Source organism: Ochotona curzoniae, unplaced genomic scaffold, assembly GCF_017591425.1.
Source record: "Ochotona curzoniae isolate NIBS_2020 unplaced genomic scaffold, NIBS_Ocur_1.0 scaffold_3223, whole genome shotgun sequence".
NCBI lineage: Eukaryota > Metazoa > Chordata > Mammalia > Lagomorpha > Ochotonidae > Ochotona > Ochotona curzoniae.
Window position 1 is genome coordinate 7,038,435 of NW_024467108.1, and position 22,641 is coordinate 7,061,075.

The 22,641-nt window shown below is 42.3% G+C and overlaps 1 protein-coding gene across 1 annotated transcript in view; it reads right to left on the bottom strand.

Annotated features, from left to right (window-relative positions):
• INTS4 (integrator complex subunit 4) overlaps nucleotides 1-22,641 on the bottom strand; it is an 89,581-nt gene that overhangs the window by 54,221 nt on the left and 12,719 nt on the right. Inside the window, exons 4-8 of the mRNA XM_040964321.1 lie at nucleotides 17,757-17,863; nucleotides 7,628-7,813; nucleotides 6,190-6,240; nucleotides 4,744-4,832; nucleotides 3,198-3,318 (exon numbers count right to left, since the gene is read on the bottom strand). Of these exons, the coding sequence (XP_040820255.1) occupies nucleotides 3,198-3,318; nucleotides 4,744-4,832; nucleotides 6,190-6,240; nucleotides 7,628-7,813; nucleotides 17,757-17,863 (554 nt within the window). The remainder of the gene's footprint in view (nucleotides 1-3,197; nucleotides 3,319-4,743; nucleotides 4,833-6,189; nucleotides 6,241-7,627; nucleotides 7,814-17,756; nucleotides 17,864-22,641) is intronic.

Consider the following 22,641-nt stretch of genomic DNA (forward strand, 5'->3'; position numbering starts at 1 on the left):
ATGAGTACTTATATATGTGCCCATGTAACTACATGCACATCTAATATACGGGAGTGTTTCATAAGTCCTACCAGTGAGTATTATTACTAAATTAGATTACTAATAACATTTGAATAAAACATAATTACCTATAAAATTTGCAGCACTTCACTGCAACAGCCAGAGCTGAGCCAATCTGAAGCCATGAGCCAAGACCTTCCTCATATATATGAAATGTACATTAGTGAAATTGACATTTTGAGATTTGATTACTGGTCACAGCCCTTATCTACACTCAGGAAGAACAGTAGCTTTTCCACTTACTACTTGCTGCTTGTTCAATTCTTTTTTAAAGATTTATTTTTTTATTATTTTCTTATTGGAAAGTCAGATATACAGAGAGGAGAGACAGAGAGGAAGATCTTCCGTCCGATGATTCACTCCCCAAGTGAGCGCAAAGGCCAATACTACGTCGGTCCGAAGCCAGGAGCCTCTTCCGGGTCTCCCACGCAGGTGCAGGTTCCCAAAGCTTTGTTCCATCCTAGACTGCTTTCCCTGGCCACAGGCAGGGAGCTGGAAGGGAAGTGGGGTCGCCGGGATAGAACCGGCGCCCATATGGGATCCCGGGGCGTGCAAGGCGAGGACCTTTAACCACTGCGCCATTGCGCCGGGCCCAGTTCAATTCTTTTTTAAGTGGAAGTTCAAAGCAAGAAAAAGAGGAGGAGAGAAGGTGGAGCAAGGCAGGGCAGGAAGACACAGTGGGAAGTATCATCACACACTTTGTATTTTTTTAAGAGTTATCCTTTTTTTTTTTTTTAATTGGAAAGTCAGATTTGCAGAGAGGAGACAGAGGCAGAAATAGCTTCCATCTATTGCTCCATTCCTCAAGTGGCCACAATGGCCGAAGCTGAGCCAATTCAAAGCCACGAGCCTCTTCTGAATCTCCCACATGGGTACAGGATCCCAAGGCTTTGGCCTGTCCTTGACTGCTTTCCCAGGCCACAAGCAGAGAGCTGGATGGGAAGTGGAGCAACCGGGATATGAACAGGCACCAATATGAGATTATAGGCATGCAAGGTGAGGGTTTTAGCCTCCTATCCGGTGGTTTGCCCCACAAATGCCTACAATAGCCATTGCTGGACCAGGCTAAATTCAAGAGGGTGAAGTTCAATCAATGTTTCCCATGTGGGTGGAAGCATTTGAGCTATCATCTGCTAACTCCCCAGGATGCATGAGCAGAAATGCTCAGAAGTAGAGCTGCCAGGACTACAATCTGGCACTCTGATATAGGATACCGGCATCCCAAGAGGCAACTTAACTGATACACTTACATGTTTATTATAATTCCTCTACCTCACATAGTACAGAGCTTTTTTCACAAACAGTAGCCCATTTGAGCATCATGACAACACTATAAGGTAAATGTAAGAGACATTGGAACCCCATTAAGACCAAGTAATATGGCTAAGGTAATGCAGATATAAAAATAACCATGTATCAGATCAACACTTCCCCTACTATAAGACAGTTACAGTGGGAACAGCATCGTGCTATAGTAGGTAAGGCCACGGCCTAAGATGCCAGCATGCCGTATGGTCCCAGTTCTTGTCCTGGCTGCTCCAGTTCCTATCCAACTCCCTGCCAATAGCATGAGAAAGCAGCAAAGGATAGGCCAACGATTTGGGCTCCTGTAATGGATGTTGAGGGCTTTGATAAAGTTCTTAGCTCTGCGATCCAGTTTGGTTCAGTCCTGAGCCCTCAGGACCAATGTGTGTGTTGCGGCTGGGGGGTGGGGTGGGGGGTAGGGGGAGCGGGAAGGGGGGTTGTAGTGGTAAATAAGCAGGTGAAAGACATCCAACTCTCACTCTCTCACTCTTACTTTCACTTTCAATAAATAAACTAATCTTTTTTTTTTTAATGACAGCTATGTCCCCTCAATGTTGAAACTTTGTTTTGTAAATGTGATACGAATCCAGAAAGCCAACATAGAAGGAAAATGTCAGGTTAAAGTAGATTTGGATTAAATTCCACTCCAAACATTTGTATCTGTTGAACAACATAATGTAAAGTCTCAGAGCCTCAATTTTCTCATCTGGAAGATGGGGGTTATAGCATCCAATCTGTAGGCTAATTGTGAAGAGTAAATGATAAAATGCATGTAAAGGACCTTCATGTTCGGGGCAGAGAATCTTTTCTCTACCAAGAACCACCAGAATATTCATAACATCAGTCACAGCACATACAAATTTATTAAGCCAAAAATTACACAATTATAGATTTATTGAAGTTTGAGTCCCACCTGCAATTTTTTGGCAAGGCCAGATCAACTGATTTTGTGGGCCTCATATGTTCAACCTGTCCCCACAGCTTAACCGTAAGCAATCCATGTAGGATCCCAAAGGTGCTTAGTGAATGACAGCCACTCTGCTTCTTTTCTCTAGACCTGGCTTTCTCATTTAGCTAATGGGGCCCGGCGGCATGGCCTAGCAGCTAAAGTTCTCGCCTTGAACGTACCGGGATCCCATATGGGCGCTGGTTCTAATCCTGTCAGCTCCACTTACCATCCAGCTCCCTGCTTGTGGCCTGGGAAAGCAGTCGAGGATGGACCAAAGCTTTGGGACCCTGCACCCATGTGGGATACCCAGAAGAGGTTCCTGGATCCTGGCTTCGGATCGGCATGGCATTGGCCGTTGCGGTTACTTGAGCAGTGAATCATTTAGCTAATGTCTAAAAGAGGATTGTTCTTGAAATTTTTATCTGGTTCTGGCACCATTTCTCCACAGGAAAATCAGTTCTTATTTTTATATTAAGAAATTCAGGCAGCCACCTCTATGGCACAGCAATGATTGCCCAACTTCATGCTTTATTGGAACACGGGCTGGAGTTCCAGCTGCACACTTCATATTCCTAATGACATGCCTGGGACAGCAGCAGCAGATGGCCCAAGTGTCTAGGACTCCGTCACTTACATAAGAGCCTCAGTAGAATTTCAGGCTCGTGAATTCTGCCTGGTCCAACCCTAACTACTGCATCTATACCTCAGTTATTACAGACAAAGGAAAAAGAGAGAGAGTGAGAGAATGAGAAAGGAAGGAAAGGAAGGAAAGAAAAATTCTGGTATTCCTAAAAATGAGTCACAACTATTAGTAATGGTAGTTTCTCAAAAGGCCTATAAATCTTCACGGGCAATGTGTTCTATTAAAGAAAACATAACTTACCAATAGCTTTGCGGCTTGAACACGAACCACCCAGGAGCCATCACTGACCATATGACAAATTTTTCCAAAGGCATCATCAACTAAACGAATTTCCTCATTAGAAGAAGGGATTGGGACAATGCTAAATTAAAAGAAAAAATGATAATAATAAATTAAAAAAAGCTTTAAGAGATAAATAAAAGAAGGTACACATGACAAAACATGAACATAAGATTACACAGTCAACAAACCGTGATCAACCAAAGAAAACTGGTTCATTTAGAAAGCATAAAATGAATAACCCAAATCCTAGAATGATGAAACACATTTCAGAGTAAACAAACCACTTTAGGAACAAACCCTATAACCCTCTTTCAGCTGCACTGCAAATTTACAGTATTTTGAAAATAAAATTATATAATTCACCAAAAGTTCAAAGATAGATGAAGAAAACAAAAACAAGCAGGCAAAACATATTTTATATGTTTTTAACTCCTGTAATTGTAATTATAACTCATGTTATAAATACAGTAAATCTCAGAATAAGTCAATATGAAACATACTAGTAAATCTGGGTCTAAATGAAGAGGGATCTTCCAATTAGTCTTTGTGTGAATATGTGAGAGCACGTGTGTGTACATGGCAGGAATGGCACGGGGACGTAAATTCAAAAAAATTAAAAATGGAGCCCACGTCTATTTAACACTGTCAATTCACTTTAGTTTTTAAATTTTAGAAGCCCGTTTAACAGAACAGAATAAGTATTATTTGTCTCTCCATCCCAAAGACTCACTGTGAGACTCAGTGACTTAACTGTTATAAACACTCTTATCTCAAAAACATTACATTAGGGATCATTATTCTCAAACTCAACAGGTAGTTTTAGCAAAAATTTGGCCCCAAACTAAGAGGTCCCCAACATTTGTAGAAAAATCAAAATATGAGAAAGTGCTGAAAGCCCCTAAAAACAGATCAATCTCTTCTCTTACACACGAGGAATTTGGAATTCAGAGAGCTAAAGTTAACTTTCCGAAGATACACGGAAAGTTAACAGCAGAGATGGAAAATAAGGGGTCAGGCATTCTGAGTTTCAGGGTCTGTGGTTTTTCTCAATTGTATCCCACCTTTCAAAACTCTAACCAGGGCCTGGCACCGTGGCCTAGCGGCTAACGTCCTCCCCTTGAATTTGCCAGGATCCCATATGGGCGCCAGTTCTAATCCCAGCAGCTCCACTTCCCATCCAGCTCCCTGCTTGTGGCCTGGGAAAGCAGTTGAGGATGGCCCAAAGCTTTGGGACCCTGCACCCGTATGGGAACCCAGAAGAAGTTCCTGGATCCAGGCTTTGGATCGGCATAGCATCGGGCATTGCGCTCACTTGGGGAGTGAATCATCGGACAGAAGATCTTCCTCTCTGTCTCTTCTCCTCTCTGTATATCTGACTTTCCAATAAATAAATAAATCTTTAAAAAAAAAAAACTCTAACCAACACTGCTTTTGTGGAGGTGGATTTTCTGCATAGTAGGAGAGAAAAAGGTTTAGCAACAAAATTCGGCTTATACTCACTGACCTCTCAGGATACAGCTGACTGACAACCCAGATAAGCCGGACTGCAGCGCTGCGCACTTGCTCGTAGTCATCAGAGAGCAACTTACAGGCCTATACACGAAAATGTCAACAGTTTATTAGTCCACATCCATCCAGGCAACGGTCAAAATATTTTCAAAAATGAACACATGGTGACTGGATAAAAATGTCAATCACAATACTTGTGGATGGTTTTAACTTCTTGAAGTTTTGGCCAACAAAGAAGTTCAGGGCCTCTGTAAACTGCTCTGGTGGAATTCTAACTGTGCACCCTTTTATCCCACATCTGAAAACAGAACGATAGACTGACGGAGACCACAGAATCCAGCTAGAACAGAACCAAACAGCAAAGCTTGCTGGAAGCCCACAGTACTATTCTCACAGGTTCAAACACCAAAGATGGATTTGCCCTCCTATCTATAAAAATAAAACACACATTTCAGCTTACTTCGATCCTAAGCACTGGCCTCTGTCGGATTCCATACCTTCGTAACTATGGCTAGGAACTCTCTTCATGAATGTCCCACCAACTTTTCAAACTCAACATAACCAAAATCAAACTCATTATGGAACAAATTCTACTATACACTTCAAATCCTCTACTATCACCCCATCCTGATCTTGAGCCCTTCATTTTTGCTTGTCTAGACTGTTTGTCCAATAAACATTGAATCAGCTGACTAACTTTCTTCTTTATACTCTCCAAGTTTCCTCTAAATTATTCTGCATCCCACATTTTACTATACAAAGAAAAGGTGACAGCCATACCAACACAAATATTTTGAATCCACTCTACATCTTTTTGTTTCCTTTGAGAGATAAAACTATTTTTGCAGGGACACCAAAATATGCCTCTGAGTATGGATGAAAACAGCTAGTCAATAAATGTATGCATTTATTCTCTAAATGAAATGCCACCTTGGAAACCCTTCTAATTCAGTGCTGGTCAGCTTTTGCACAATGTCACAAAGCCTTTTTTTGTCAATCGTAACTTCATATGACATCTTTTACCAGTCTCCAATGGTTTATCAGTGTCCTCCAGAAACACGCAGCTCATTAAATGTAGTGTCCCCAAGTAGACTTCAGGCGCCAAGTAAAACAGACACTTTCCTCTCTGCCAATCATAGTGAGCTGCCTAAATCCTGCTACAAATCCAATTCACATGGACTAGCATTGTTCGACAGTATTTTCTGAAAATTTCTATAAAGTATGGTTGGGCTATGCCCTCCGATTCATTTCAATTGAAGTATTCATTGCGGAGGTGGAGGGAGGAAAATCCCAGACCCTATGGAATTGTACCATAAAATTTTAAAACAAATTATTCATTGTTAGCCAGCTAAATTCCTTATTATGATCAAAGTCTTAGAACCAGCCACCCTCCCACTTTCATGATGCCTTATCCCCTTCCAGATAATAATTTTTAAGATACCTGATTGTAAATTGTTTGGTGTAGTTTCAATCCTCTTTCATGGAGCTGCAACTAAATAACAAAGATAATGTAAGTATTTGGAAAAAAAAATACCAGACATTTCCAAAGCCTCCCCACAACCTCAGATTTTCCCACTATGTCAGATTTACAGTTTCCTTCAAGCCAAAATCACTGCTACGTAAAAAACACCTAGTGACAGAGATTTTTTTCAGCAGAAACATTCAAGTATTAATAAACCTAACCTATGGGGTCCAGTGCAGTAGTCCAGCAACTAAAGTCCTCGCCTTGGACACGCCGGGATCCCATATGAGCACTGGTTCCAATCCCAGAAGCCTGCTTCCCATCCAGCTCCCTGCTTGTGGCCTGGGAAAGCAGTCAAGGACGGCCCAAAGCCTTTGGACCCTGCACCCGCGTGACAGACCTGCAAGAGGCTCCTGGCTCCTGGCTTTGGATTGGCTCAGCTCCAGCAGTTTCGGCTGCTTGGGGAGTAAATCAACAGACAGAAGATATTCCTCTCTGTCTCTCCTCCTCCCTGTGTATCTGATTTTGCAATAAAAATAAAATATTTTAAAAATAAGAAAATAAACTTAACTTATGGACTATGCCAAGGGCATACAACAAAAACAAAGATTTCATTGTGACTGGAATGGCAAGATTGGCAGTAATTCAGAACTGTTGAATTATCAAAAATACTTCAGCAGTACCCTCAGAGCATGCCCCACATTGGAGACCCTGGGATGGATGGGAAGCTGAAGCTGGGTGGGGCTTCTCCCTTTATCTCCCCCTTCCCCCAGACACAGGAAAAAATAAAAGAGTGAGAGAGAGAATGTAGAACAATGGTCTTCACATACTTTCCTGTAGCCCTTACCCTTTGTGCCCTAATCAACTCTGAAAAGATCAACAAAATAAAATAATAAATAAAAATAAATAAAAATCCTCATGAAACAATTTTTTTAAAAAAAGGCTAAGAAATAAATGTTTAAAACCTCTACCCACAAGAAGTACTCATTCCTAAGGGAGAAATGTCATTCACACCTCCCAATAAAAAGTACACCCTCCTAGTAACTTCCATTTATACTTATGAAACATGGAAACTATAACTGTACCTATTCTCATATGATAACAAATCATAGCCCCTGCCCCCTGCTAGTATTGGGCAACTAAGGGAGAGATGTGACTTGATTCTATTATAAAAGATACCTGTTTATACCTTTTATATTTCAAGGGGTGCAGAGAAAAACTACCAGAGAAGCACACCAATTACATGGGGCTAGGTGTTCCTGACCGCTGTAATGCTAGTGCTAATTCCTTCCTACAGATATGCATTAAGTATATTCTGGAGAAATTTAGAGTACATTCAAGATAGCACTAACTATGAACGTAAATAAAGAAACAGAAACAGCGAACAAAACGAAAACTTTCCCCAAGTTACATTTACCATGGCTTTTATAGCTGCTGTTCTGACACGCGGATCTTGGTCGTTGAAGTAATCCCCTATAATCTTCTGGACATCTCGGGCAGCTAGGCCTTCCGCATCTCTTACGACGCTTTTCTCCAAAGAGCCAAGATTACCAAGCAATTGCAGGCACTTATTTCTTACACCATGGGAGGTATCTGTCAGGTGCTACCAAAAGAAGTGGGCAAACAAAAGGACTTGTTGAAGGTGTCTTTTACAAATAAGTACACTGTACTAATTTTAGGAATGATTTTGGTAACTACGTTGTTTACTAAATTCTATTCAAGATGAAACCTCTCAAAAAAAAATTAGTCTTCAGAAAACATAAGTTCCTTAATATGTTCATATCTGCACTGATATTTCCAACTGGCAACACTTTCAACTGAACAGAGTTGTGCTTTTCTTTCAGAGAGTCGTGCTTTTCTTGCAGTGATTGATTTATCTGAAAATCAGACTGAAAGAGAGAAGGAAGCAAGCATGGGGTAAAAAGTGAGAGAGAGAGAAACAAAGATCTTCCATTCACAGGTTCACTCCCCAAATGGACACAAGCGCCAGGCCTAGTCCAGGCCACAGCCTGGAGCCAGGTGCTTTGTTCTGGTCTATCACACTTTGGTGGCAAGGGGCAAACACTTGGACTATTCTTTGCTGCTTTCCCAGACAGGGTAGCTGGAAGCTGGATCACAAGTAGAACAACAGAAATTCAAACTGGTGCTCAAATATAGGATGTCAGCACTGCAGGCAGCAATCTAACTCACTGGGCCATGGGACCAGCCTCCACAGTAGGCATTTTAAAATCTGTTCCTGAATTACATTTTATCTGCTAGCAAAATTTTTAAAAGATAAAAAGTTTTAAGGGTTTTTAAAAATTTGTTTATTTGGAGCTAGCACAGTTGCATATAGGCCGGTCTTCCCCCCAGAGGGCCACATTTCATTTGGGAACTGTTTCTAGTCCCAACTGTTCCACTTCTGATTCAGCTCCCTGATTTATGACCTGGAAAAGCTGTAGAGGATGGTTTAAGTTCTCAGGCACTTGCATCAACATTGCAGTCCTGGAAGAAGCTCCTGGCTCCTCGCTTCAGAACAGTCTAGCTCCGGCCATTGCAACCATTGGGGAGCAAACCAGTGAACCAGCTGTGCCCCCTCTCTGTTTCTCTTTCTCTAACTCTACACTTCAAAAAACTAAAATCAGTCCTCAAAATACAGTTAAGCTAAAAAAAATTTTTTTTCAGTATATGTTGTAGTATGTAAATATAAAACTCAGGGCCCAGTGCAATACCCTAGCAGCTGAAGTCCTCGCCTTGCATGTGCCAGGATCCCATATTGGGTGCCAGTTCTAATGCCAGCAGCCCTGCTTCCCATCCAGCTCCCTGCTTGTGGCCTGGGAAAGCAGCCGAGAACGGCCTTGGGACCCTGCCCTCATGTGGGAGACCTGGAAGGAGCTTCTAGCTCCTCGTTCAGATTGGGTAAGCTCCAGCCATTGTGGCCACTTGGGAAGTGAATCATCGGACAGAAGATCTTCCCCTCTCTCCTTCTCTCCGTATATCTGACTTTCCAATGCAAAAATAAATAAATGTTTAATATATATATATATGTATATGTGTGTATATTATATATATATCTCAGCTGCATTTCTATACACTAACAACTATCTCAAAATGAAATCATGAAAATCGTCTCATTTACAACATCACAGAAGGGGATAAAATCCTTAGAAATAAACAAAAGAGTTCGATCCTGAAAACTGAAAACAGCAATTCTTCTAACACATAGCAATGTACGTTCTTCAGAAAGTTCATGGAGGTGTTTGTATTGTGGCGTAACAAGTTAAGCTTCTGTCTGTGATGCCAGTATTTTATATGGGTGCTGATTTGAGACTAGCTACTCTACTTCTGATGCAGCTCCCTGCTGTAAACCCAGGAAAGCAGCAGGAGTGTCTGGGCCCCTGCACCACATGGAAGAAGCTCCTAGCTTGTGAGTTTAGTTTGACCCCATCCCAGCCATTTGGAGAGTGAACCAGTGATTGGAAGAACTCTATGTCTCTCCTCCTCTTTTGCTTTTCATATAAATAAAAATAATTAATCTTTAAAAAAAGAGTTTGTGGAATTGGATGGCACTGTGGCAGAGGGGTTAAAGCCCCTTTACTTCCAAACCAACCCCCTGTCAATGGCCTGGGAGAGCAATATAAAATGGCTCAAATGCTTGAGCCCCTTCTACTCAGATGGGAGACCCAGATGAAGCCCTTGGCTCCTAGCTTTGGCCTGGCCTAGTCCTGGCCATCGCAGCCATTTGGGGAGTGAAGCAGTGGACAGAATCCCTTCCTGTCTGTCTGTCCCTCCCTCTGACATATAAATAAACAAATATTTTAAAAAGTCATGGAAAAAGGAATTAAAGTGTTTATTATGGTGCAAAGTATGTCAAACCCATGCATACACAAGGTCTTCAAAAAGTACCTGAAGGCACTGGTGCTGCAGTATGATAGCTTAAGCCTCTGCCTGCAATACCAGTATCCCATTTGGGTGTTAGTTCAAATTGTGATTGCTCCATTTCAATCCAGCTCCCTGCAAATGGCCTAGGAAAGCAGCAGAGAATGGTCTGAATGTTCGGGCTCTGAAGCCACGTGGGAGTCCCAAAAGAAGTTTCTGACTCCTGGCTTCAGACCAGTCCAGTTCCAGTCATTGTGGAATACTCAGTAAACCAGCAGATAGAACACCTCTGTGTCTCTCCTTCTCTTTCTGTGACTCTGCCTTTCAAACAATAAATAAATCTTTCTTTAAAAAGTACATGAAAATTAATCCTCCCCTTGCAAGTACCATGATCCCGTTTAGGTGCCAGTTCAAAACTAGAATGAACATCATAATATTGGGCTAAAATTATAAGTATTGAGTTTAAATTAGAGACATTAACATAAACAGATGTGAGTATACAAAATGTGTATATATTATCTCTAGCCCTACTCCCTGGGAAAACCCCAAACCAGCAATATCCTAGTAACTACAATACTTAGCATCCCATTCATGGATCCTATAGGAAACCACTGAAAGCAAACAGGGCTTATTGAAGAAAGGCCAACGTCAAGGGTCACACAAACAATACATCTGTTTTTCAATATTTATTTGAAAGACAGAGTGATGAAGAAAGCAGACCAGAGAAAGAGATCGATCCATCCCCAGGTTTACTCCCCCAAAAGACTGTGACACCAGGAATGAGCCAAGCAAGCAAGAATCCAGAAATTCCACATGGCCTCCCACGTGGGTGGCAGAGTCCCATGTACTTGAACCATCATTCACTTCTTGCCAGTTGTACAAGCAGGGAGCAGGATGGGAAGTATAAGTAGCTGGCACTCCAATCAGCATTCCGATGTGAGAATGAAGGCATCGCAAATGATGGCTTAACCCTATATACCACAATAACCACCGTGAGCCTGTAATACATTATACCAGGAAGAAAAAAAATACTTATAATACAAGAGAAATACAAAGGAAACACTGTTAGTGGAGCTGAAAGGGCTCCACTAACCAAACCAGCAAATTAGAATATCAAGATGAATGACATTAAACCATTATAATCCACTACATAAAACAATACAACTGATTCCAAAACTGATATAAATAAATGGAAAGGTTCATAAGAGAACACTTAGATAATTTCAAAGCATCTCCATACAAATTACTGATTAATTTCAAAGGGAAGAACAGTAACTTCATGTTGAAGAAGTCTAGCAGATGTCACATTAACTATAACAGTAAAAGTTATCAGTAAAGGAATGAGTCAAAATGCATACCATGTAGCAGGCATACCATGAGAACAGTACCATTTGAGTAATGATTTTTTTTTAAAGATTTATTTTTATTATTTTATTATTGGAAAGGCGGATGTACAGAGAGGAGAGACAGAGAGGAAGATCTTCCATCCGATGATTCACTCCCCAAGTGAGCACAACGGGCCGATCCGAAGCCAGGAGCCTCTTCCGGGTCTCCCACACGGGTGCAGGGTCCCAAAGCTTTGGGCCGTCCTCGACTGCTTTCCCAGGCCACAGGCAGGGAGCTGGAAGGGAAGCGGGGCTGCCGGGATTAGAACCGGCACCCATATGGGATCCCGGGCGTGCAAGGTGAGGACCTTTAACCACTTGCGCCACCGCGCCGGGCCCTTGAGTAATGATTTTTGAGTGAGCCTAATCAGGAGAGAACATTAGACAAACTCCAAATCAAGGAGGGTCTACACACTGTTCTGGTAAGATCAAGCAAAGATTGGGGAATTATTCTAAATTCAAGGAAATTAAAGAAATATGGCATTAAATTTAACACATGTTGAGGCTGGCACTGTGGTACAGTAAGTAAAACCACTGCCCATGGTGTTGACAATCCACACGCAAGTCCATTCCAGTTCTGGCTACTCCAATTCCAACCCCACTCCCAACTAATGGTCTAGAAAAAAGCAATAGAAGATGGTCCAAGTACTTTGGACCTGTCACCCATGTGAGGGACAGCAGAAAGAAGCTTCTGGCTCAGATTGGCTCAGCCTTGGCCCAAGTGGCCATCTGGGGAGTGAACCAGCAAATGAAGAACTAACTCTCTCTCCTCCACTCTCTCCCTCCCTACCTGCCTCCCCTCACTCTGATTCTCAAATAAAAATAAAATCTTTTAAAAATTTCATGTAATTCTGACCTGGATTTTTCACAGAAAAGACATTATGAAGAAACAAATGGTGACCCATGACATATCACTATATCATATCACTATATCATCCCTCAGTGTTAATGACCTGATTTTGATGATTTGCACTGAGGTTAAGAGGATGTCTTTTGCTTGTAGAAAATACATACTATAGTTTAGACTTTATATAAATCATTTATATTGATTGTGCTTTTTGTTGTTTGCCTTTTTGCCTTAATGTTGTTTTACTTATATTTAACTATTTATTTATATAACACACAGCAATGGCATATAATCTGTTTCTCAGGCTATTTCTCTTTCAGAGCAAATACTATTATGTCTCTTCTTTCCCTTTCCTTCTTGCCTTCCTTTTTCTTTCTTCATTCTTGCTGTGGTATCTTTGCATAGTTTCTGTCCCATTTCTCTATGCTTGTATCTGTTAGCAGTGACTCGGTGTAAACATCTATATTCAATCTTGGGAGTATTTTCTTCCTCCCGTATGTACTAGAACTGGAGATCAAGTGTGGCTTGTTCCCTGCCAGGGAGTGAATATGGCCGAATGGGAGAGGGTGCTGTGCTGGGTTCTGTCCTGCTATAAGAGGTCAGCTCTCTCAGCAGAGATCACCTAAATCTCTTGTAGGAGGACCTCCCACACACAGTTTGCACGGGTCTATTTCTCCAACCCAGTAAGTACTCTGTAGGGAAAGAGACCTTATGTCTTGTGATCAAATACTCAACAGGACCCATTTCTCCAAGACTTCAGTTAAGATTCTCACAGGTTGGAAAGTAATGGCTCAGAGGAGGTTAGTAACAGAAAGTCATTTACATCCCCTGAGGCCTTCTTTTCTATTCTATTTCATTATGTGCAATAAAACTATTCTCATTTTCCCACGAGCTTATTCTTCATAAAATTTGGCTGTTTTCTTCACTTATTTGCCTGATAGTACTGTAGTTCACTTGATTTTAGTAATGTGCGAGTTTCTACTTTTATGTATTTTTCATAAATTTAATAAAATGTTAGAATTCTGATAAAACTCATTTCTTTATTTAAAAAAAAACAGAAAAGTAAATATATATCAAAAAATTTATAGCTATGGAATATCATAAGGGCTGATGATCCCTAAGGGCATAGTAACAAAACCATGGCCTGCAGTGCCCACATTCCATATGGGTGCCAGCATTCCATATGGGTGCCAGTTCAAGTCCCAGTTGTTCCAGTTCAGATCAAACTCCCTGCTAACATGCCTAAGAAAGCAGCAGGAGACAACCCAGGCACCTGGGCCACTAAATCCATGTGGGAAACCCAGAGGAAGCTCCTGGCTCCTGGTTCCTGGCTTTGGACTGGCCCAGCTCCAATTGTTGCGATAATTTGGAGAGTAAACCAGCAGATGGAAGATTCTCTCTCTCTCTCTCTCCCTCTCTCCCTTCAACTGTCTCCCTCTTTCTTCCTATAACTCTGCCTTTCAAATACAGTATGACTTTTCCCCATACATCTCCACTCTCCCCAAAAATGAGAAGAAGAAATAGAAAGCTTGGAAACAATGATCAGACCCACTTTTCCCTAACCCTGGATCCTTGTCAGCCTGATCAACCTGTTCACATTATATAATAATAACAATAACAATAATAATAATAATAATAATAATAATAATAACATATAGCAAGCAAAAATAAATAAATCTTTACAAACTGGGACACCGTATTGAAAACATACCATCACAATGAAAAGGTACACAGGGCTAATACTATAGTATACCGGGTTAAGCCACCAACAGTGTCACTGGCTTCCCATACCAGAGCACAGGTTCAAGTCCTGACTGCTCTCCTCCAATCCAGCTCCCTACTAGTGTCCCAGAGAAACCAGAGGAAGATGGCCAAAGTCCTTGGGCTCCTGCCACATGCAAGGCAGACCCAGGTAGAGTTCCTGGCTCCCAGCTTTGGCCTGGCCCAATCCCAGACACTGTAGCTTTTGGGGTGTGAAACAACAGAAGATTCCTCTATCTTTCACTCTTATTGTTCCCCCACCTCTCATTACTGTGCCGTTGAAATAAAAATAATAAATAGGGCCCAGCGGCATGGCCTAGCGGCTAAAGTTCTCACCTTGAACGCCCCGGGATCCCATATGGGCTCCAGTTCTAATCCCGGCAACTCCACTTCCCATCCAGCTCCCTACTTGCGGCCTGGGAAAGCAGTCGAGGATAGCCCAAAGCCTGGGGACCCTGCACCCGTGTGGGAGACCCGGAAGAAGTTCCTGGATCCTGGCTTCGGATCAGCACAGCATCGGTCATGGTGGCCACTTGGGGAGTGAATCATCAGATGGAAGATCTTCCTGTCTCTCCTCCTCTCTGTATATCTGACTTTCCAATAAATAAATAAATCTTTTTTAAAAAATGAATAATAAATAAACATTAGGGAAAAGACAGAAAATGATTCACAATAAAACAGTTTATACTTGTAATTTTTCCAAAAATTTGAGATTCTTTATTATTTGTGAGGCAAGAGTCAGAGGCATACAGACTTCCCACAGTTTACTCCCCAGATGTAACAGCCAGTGCTGTGCCAGGCCAAAACCAAAATCGAAAGACAGAAACTCCATTCAGGACTCCTACACAGGTAGCAGGGACCCAACTATTCACATCACCACCAATGCCTCCCAATGTAGGCATCAGCTATCGCTAACAATAAGCAGATTTGTGCAGTCATTGGTCCTTGTTCCTCAGGGTTCCATTATAAATAAATTTTACATTCACAATGTTATCTTCAGATACCAAAATGAGGTTCTCAGTGGCTTTGTCTCTGCCCCAAAAGAAATTGGAGGAAGAATTAGAGCAATATGAAGAAAGTAAATACAGACACTTTGGATGGCACCTGATGATTCAGAAACTTTTTGAGATCAGACTGTTAAGCAATAACTAGGAAGAACATCTACAGGAACCTCTGACTGAACTTGATCATGAACCTCAAGAGCAAAAATCTGTGTATGAAATCCAAGAGGACAAGTCTGAGCAAGCATTAGGAGAAATTACTCCTGAAGATGCTCAGAATTCTTCTCAGGGACCTACTGCCATGTCTCAGGTAGAACAGGTGTACAATAGCGGGACTCAATTAAACTCAGGCACTCACATAGCAGACGCAGACAACACAAGGGGTATCTTAGCCACTGTGCCAAACATCTACCCTTTTGATTGCCTCCTTAAAGGCACTATCGCCAAATACAGTTTCCCGAGAGGCTAGGGTTTTATTACATAAATCTTACAGGAATATAATTCAGATCATAACCTTATCCAAAAGAAAAGTAGGATATAAAGGCACATTTGTAGGCTCATGTTTATAATAGCCAGAGGGTGGAAGCAACCCAAGGATCCACTAACATGAATGAATAAATAAAATCTACTATATAGATACAATGAAATATTACTCATTTCTAAAGAGGAAGAAAATTCTGTGAGCAGGATGTTTTGCCTAGCAGTTAAAAGACACAATAGAGTGCCAGTGCCGGGCTCAACTGCTACCCCTGGTTCCAGATTCCACTTAACTGTCAAGGCAGAGTCTGAGAGGTAGAGGTGATAGCTCAAATAACCAGGATCCTTTCACTTACATAGGAAACCCATATTGCATTCCATAACCCTGGCTATGGCCCCAGCACAGACCTAGTATTTTTGGAAAGCGTGGGAGCTAAACAGTAGATTGGAGTTCATTCATACACTATAATAGAAATAATCTTAGTTAAAAAGTTAGTATAAAATGGAAAAATCATACATAAAATATGATTGCAGCCATGTGCTTAAAATAGCAAACAATGTATGTACAGAAAAAAAATCAGAAAATAGCACATCAAAAAGTTAGTAACAGTTGCCAGGGATTATGAATTACGGATATAGTTTTAATTTTCAGTGTTTTCCCAATGTTTCTATGAATGTTTAGAGTAAATTTAAACAACTACAGCTACAAACTTAACAACCTACATAGTATAACATGCCTATCACAAGCATAACATACGATACACATATTCTTGCACATGATATACTAGCTTTTTTACATGCATAATCTCTAAATTGTTTCACTGGGGCTTTTAAGAATATACCTGTCAAACTGATTTTGGTTTATATTTGTTTTCTGCAAATGAAATACTCTTTCCCGGGGCCCTGAAATGCTTTCCTAATTCCAGTAATGCACTTCTTCAACACAATTCAAATATATATCGGATAGTCTCAAAAACATGAAAAAGACTGTAGGAGGTAGGCCTTTAGTGTAGCACTTAACTGCTGCTTGGGACACATGCAATCCCTATCTGAGTGCCTGGTTCTAGGCCTGCATCCTCTACTTCAAATCCAGCCTCCTCCTGATACGCATCCAGAGGCAGAAAATGACAAATGCCTCAAATACCTGGGTGCCTATCACCCACATGGGAGACCCGGACGGAGAGTTCCAGGATCGTGGCTTCAGGCCGGCAAGCCCTGACAATTAACATCTTTTGGGGAGTGAAATGGAGAATGGAGGACCTACCTACCTCTCCATCACTCCTTTGAAATAAAATGAAAATAGGGTCCAGCATGATGGTTCAATTGTCTAATCCTCCACCTCCAAGTGCCAGGATCACACATGGGCACTGGTTCATGACCAAGCTCTAAGGCTCAATGCCTTGCTCCTGCCTCCTGGCTTTGGACTGACCCAACTCCAGTCATTGTGGGCATTTGGGGAGTAAACCAGTAGATGGAAAATCTTTCTCTCTCCTCTCTCCGTAAAATCTGCCTTCCAATAAAATAAATAAATCTTAAAATGAAATGAAAATTAATTTTAAAAAATCAAAACTAAAATCTGTAAGGTTACAGGAGCTGTGTTATGCATGAAAAGAGGTTAATTTAAAGCTCCAAATTAAATCAAAAGTCATGATCAATGTGCTATAAATACATATAATTTATAATTGGAAAAAAGTACTTTAAAAGACTACCAGGAGTGGCTTGTGCCTAGGTTCTGTTTACAAAAGCAACAAGACATATCATTAAAAAGAATATGTGTTTTGGATTCAGAGGAATCAGAGTTTAAAACCTGGTTCAACAACCTCCTAGCTGTGAAGATCTAAACAAGTTATACTCCTCAGACCTCCAATTCCAACTTTATCAATTAATTAACTAAGGAATTGTGAAGAAGTTATAACTGAATATAAACCATAGTAAGCACATTACTAGGACCAGCACACACATAAACAACAGCTATCTATTGTAATTATTTTCATTTCTGGTAAGAAGACAAGGAAGCTGATTTTAAAAATATTTAGAAATAAAGTAACTAGTTTCTTTATTTCTAACTCATAACCAAAGGGCAAAAAAACTCAAAATGCAGCTGTTAAAATGATTAACCTTAATTAAGTTTAAGGCTAGATGTCAGCCGACTTTACAACCTGATCTATCTTTCCAAACAATGTAAAACTGGAAAACAGACTTTGATTAAATTCTTACCTTGCAGGCCACATCAACCAATCGCATCTGAACAACTTGATTCTCTGGCAGTTTCATGCCAATTGCAAGCAAAGTGTCCAGCAGTTGAGCTAGAACTTGATGAGACTCTAGAAAGGAAGATGAAAACAAGCTGTAGCATTTTCAAAAGACATCACTGTACAAGCCAATTTATTTGAGTAAAGAATGTAAATTTTTAACAGCTGGATTTCACCGTTTCATCCTTCATCACTTCAACTAAAAGCTAAATCCCTATATAGATTGCTTCTAGAAATGTGATTCTTCCACAGTATTAGGCATACAAACACTAGGTGCTCCTGCAGTGGCATGGGACGCAGCAAGCTAAGCAAACCCTTGTGACACTAGCAACCCATATGAATGCCAGTTTTAACCCATATGAGTCTCTGTTTCTCTGCTTCTGATCTTGCAACAAACAATGGGTCAAATTCTCAGGCTCCTGACACACATGTAGGAGACCTAGATGAAGTTCCAGGCTCTGGCTTCAACACAGCACTGCCCTGGCTGTTACAGCTATTCGAGGAGTGAAAGAGCAAATGGAAGTGATTCTCTCTCTTTCTCTCTCTCTCATTCTTTGTGTTGTGGGTGTGTGTGTTCCAGCCCACACAACCTACCCAGGTATATTAGCAGGGAGTTGGATCAGAAGCAGAACAGTTGACTTGACTTAAATCAGCACTTTGATAGAGGATACCAGCTTCAGATTAATTCACTGCACCACAGTGCTGGCCCCTTCCCTATCTGAACTTTTCTTCTTCTTTTATTTATTTATTTTTTTAATTTGGATGGCAAAAGAATACATTCTTTCCATCTGCTGGTTCACTCCTGAAATGCCCACAAGAGCCAGAGCTGAGTGAATAGATTTTTCTGTTTAGGTCTCTCCTTGTGTCGCCCTGCCTTTTAAGTTTGAAAAAGAAAAAAAGTTATTGCTCATAACAAGTTCATTTTTAACCTCGTTCCTCAGTTAATACCTACTAATCTTTAATATATTATCTCCTAATTACCATAGGATTTTACAGGGGTTCACAAAAAAAAAAAGAAAAAAAAAAAAAGCATTGTTCTGCTCTAAGGACTAAGCTAGGTGTGACCAAGGAACTTACCATCAATCATAGGTAAAGGAACCCTCAACAGTCTGGACAGGTCAAGGCAGCAGCACCTGAATGTGCATCCTGAGTACGGTGTGGGGTGGGCAGGCTGCTACATTCACCAGCTCATGCAAGGCCAAAAGGAAGGCCAGTCTACACCAGGCACTGGCCTAAAACCCAATGGCATGTATGAGAATTCGGTCTGGGAGGGGATCAAGGTGAGAAACTTGGGAAACTCCTCTGGTGAGTCCTATTTCCCACTAGTGAACAGGTGGTTCAGACCTGGGAGTCAGACTAGCTAGTCAAAGTAGCTCCAACTGCTCATCAGTGTGTGAAAAGGCGATGGAACAGGCGCACTGGGTAGTACTAAGCAAACCTAAGCCCACAAGTTAAATTAGAAACCAGGATGGAGCAGCTAGGTTCTTGCACCAATTGGTCTGTGTGAGCCACAGACACTGAGCCACAGTATCTAAGGCAGAGGTCGGGACAGGTGAGGGGCTATGCCAAGCTGAGTCAGAGCAACCACTGGCATGCTGAACACTGGCTGGGAACAGGCCCGGTTGGGGAGCTAAGGGGAAACCCTAGCTGGGTTGAGGTTCCCACTAAGGAGCGCACGAGCTGGAATGGGGCTGCGTTCTGATCGGGTAACAGTTGTAGTCTCCCTTGGCACAAGTGTGGACTGGGACTTGAAGCACCGGGCCAGGTCAGACTGCAACACCTTCTGGTGTTCTGGAGGACGAGGGTAGATGTGGGATGGACTAGGCTAGGTCTCAACCCCAACTGAGCCATGTATGAGCCGTACGTGGGTATGGACAAGCCATGGCTGCACTGAAACATCCAACAGCAAGAACCAGAATGGGTTGAAGGCAAGCTAAGAAAAGCCATTGTTCCTGCAAGAACAGGAAGTGAACTGAGTAGTGCTAGCTCATGGACCCACTGGTATGCGAGAAACCTGGCACTAGGAGGGGTTCTGATGGAGGAGCCTGGGCAACTCCTCTGACAGGACACAGACCCTGCAAGTAAGTGCAGAAGCATGGAAGAAAACAGCCCAGAAGAGGTCATGGAAAATGTACCACTGGCATACTTTTGGTATGGGTCAGGGGCGGATCAGGCCGATTCAGTTCGCATCATCCACTGGCAAATCCAAACACAGGAACAGAGTGTGGGTCGAACCAGGTTCGGTCACGGCAAAAGCAGTACACAACACAGAAAGCCAAGGTGAGGTTGCCTGTACCAGATGTGACGGCAGCACAGAACCAGCACACGTGAGAATCAAGAAGGAAGGGGCAGAGCTGGCAGGGGAATGAGGGGTGGGTTCCCTTGCTGGACAGCTACTCCCACTGGAGAACATGAGCCAGGATGGGTACAGACCAAAGCAGGGCTACAGCACCTGTGCACCTCATGTAGACCAGATCAGGGAAAAGCCAGGATGGGCAGATTATTCCTACTGGTGCAAACAAAATTGGAGTGGGTGAGGGTTGTTTGGGCTTAGCCACAGCAGAAGCTGGCACTGGTGTCAAGTCTAACCACAGAGCCACCTGGAGAGTACATAATTTGGGAGTGAGAGAGACCTGGGAGGGAAATAGTAGGCTCCTCCCTCTTGGGTTACCACTCCAATGGGAGGGCACAAAAACTAGGACAGCGGCTGGGGTAGCTAGACAGAGAGGCACTCAACATCCATGAGGGCTGGATAGTTGAGCTGGCTAAATGGAACTAAGCTTCAATACCCTTCAATATGTATGAGAGCCAAATGGGATATGGGGCAGATTGGACTAGTCTGCAACACATACTGGCAAACCAGGGTAGGGGGCAGGCCTGGTGGGGATTATTGTGGGTCGCTCTCACTAGGCTGCAGCTCTCACTGGTTTATGTGAGGGCCGAGTATGTGCTAGGCAGAGCCAGGCTGGACTGCAACACCCATTGGTTCCAGTGGAAGTCGGGTCTGAAAACAAAACCAATCCAGCAACTGCAACCACCAACTGATTGGGGCAATGGACTATGGCAGGCCCTGTACTTGCCAATCCATACAAAAATCCAGTCTGAGCCCGGCATGATGGCACAAGTGGTTAAGGTCCTCGCCTTGCACGCCAGGATCCCATACGGGCGCCAGTTCTGATCCTGGCAGCTCCACTTCCCATCCAACTCCCTGCTTGTGGCCCGTGAAAGCAGTCGAGGACGGCCCAAAGCTTTGGGACATTGCATCCGCGTGGGAGACCTGGAAGAAGTTCCTGAATCCTGGCTTTGGATCGGCATAGTATCGGCCATTGCAGTCACTTGGGGAGTGAATCATCGGACGGAAGATCTTCCTCTCTGTATACCCGCCATTCCAATAAAAATAAAAATAAATCTTAAAAAAAAAAAAAAAACAAGAATCTGGTCTGGGAACACCTCAAAATTTCTTTTGGGGATATCCCAATCGGAATGGCGGGCTTAGAACCCTAACCCAGAAAAGACAGAAGACAGAACAGGTCAATCCATCACCTCAGTTGTATCTTGGCAGTGAAAAACTGGACAAATGGAGACTCTAAGATGGACTATTTCAATCAGTGGATTCTTCAACGACCTCATTGTGTTTGGAGTGGTGAGACTGGCAACGATTCATAACTGTTGAACTATCAAAACCATTTGAGCAAGGATCTCAGAGTATTCCCCACATCGGGGACCTGGGATGGGTGGGTGACTGGGTGGGGATTCCCCCTCAACATTCCCTTTACCTCAGATAAATGAAGGAAACAATAGGGAAATAGTAGTCTTATCCACTTCCCTATAGCCCTTGACCTTTTACCCTAATGTAAAGATTGTCAAAAATATAATTTAAAAAATTTTTATTTGAAAGGCAGAGTAACAGAACAGAGGGAAACACAGAGAGAATGCAAACAGAGCACATGATACTTGACCTGTGCAAATGCAGCACTCTAATATAGGATGACAGCACTGCAGGTGGTTGCTTAAGCAGGGGCACCACAACACTGGTCCCAGAAGATTTAGAAACACGATAGCGGTGGCCTAGCGGCTTATGTCCTCACCTTGAATGTGCCAGGATCCCATATGGGCGCCAGTTCTAATCCCAGCAGCTCCGCTTCCCATCCAGTTCCCTACTTGTGCCCTGGGAAAGCAGTCGATGACAGCCCAAAGCCTTGAGACCCTGCTCCCGCATGGGAGACCTGGAAGAGCTCCTGGCTCCTGGCTTCGGATCAGTATAGCACTGGTCATTGTGGTCACTTGGGGAGTGAATCACTGGACAGAAGATATTTCTCTCTGTCTCTCCTCCTCTCTATATATCTGACTTTCCAATAAAAATAAATTAAAATTTAAAAAAAAAAAAAGAAACACTCTACTTTCTCTTGATATTTGATGTAAAGTCAACACCATAAATTTTATAAGGACATAGAATTACATGGAAAAACTAGATACTGAGTACAGAAAATCATAAAATCATATGTTAATTGTAACCGTATAGAATGTAAGTTGGGATAGCCATTGAGAGATGTCCAGGTGAGATGTTTACCTGCCCTATCAGAGCACCTGGAAAAGAGTCCTAGCTCTACAGTGGGTTCTGGCTTCTTGGGGGGCAGCAGGTGATGGTTACCCACATGGAAACCTGGTTTGAGTTTCCAGCTCCAGGCTTGATCCAGCTTACTCCAGACGTTGAAGACATCTGGGGAGTGAATCAGCAGGTGGGAGCACTCTGCCTCTTTCTCTGTCTCTACAGCTCTAAAATAAATCAGATTTAAACGTACATCATAGAAAGGTAATACAATTCCTGGATCCAAACTTCAAGACCCTAG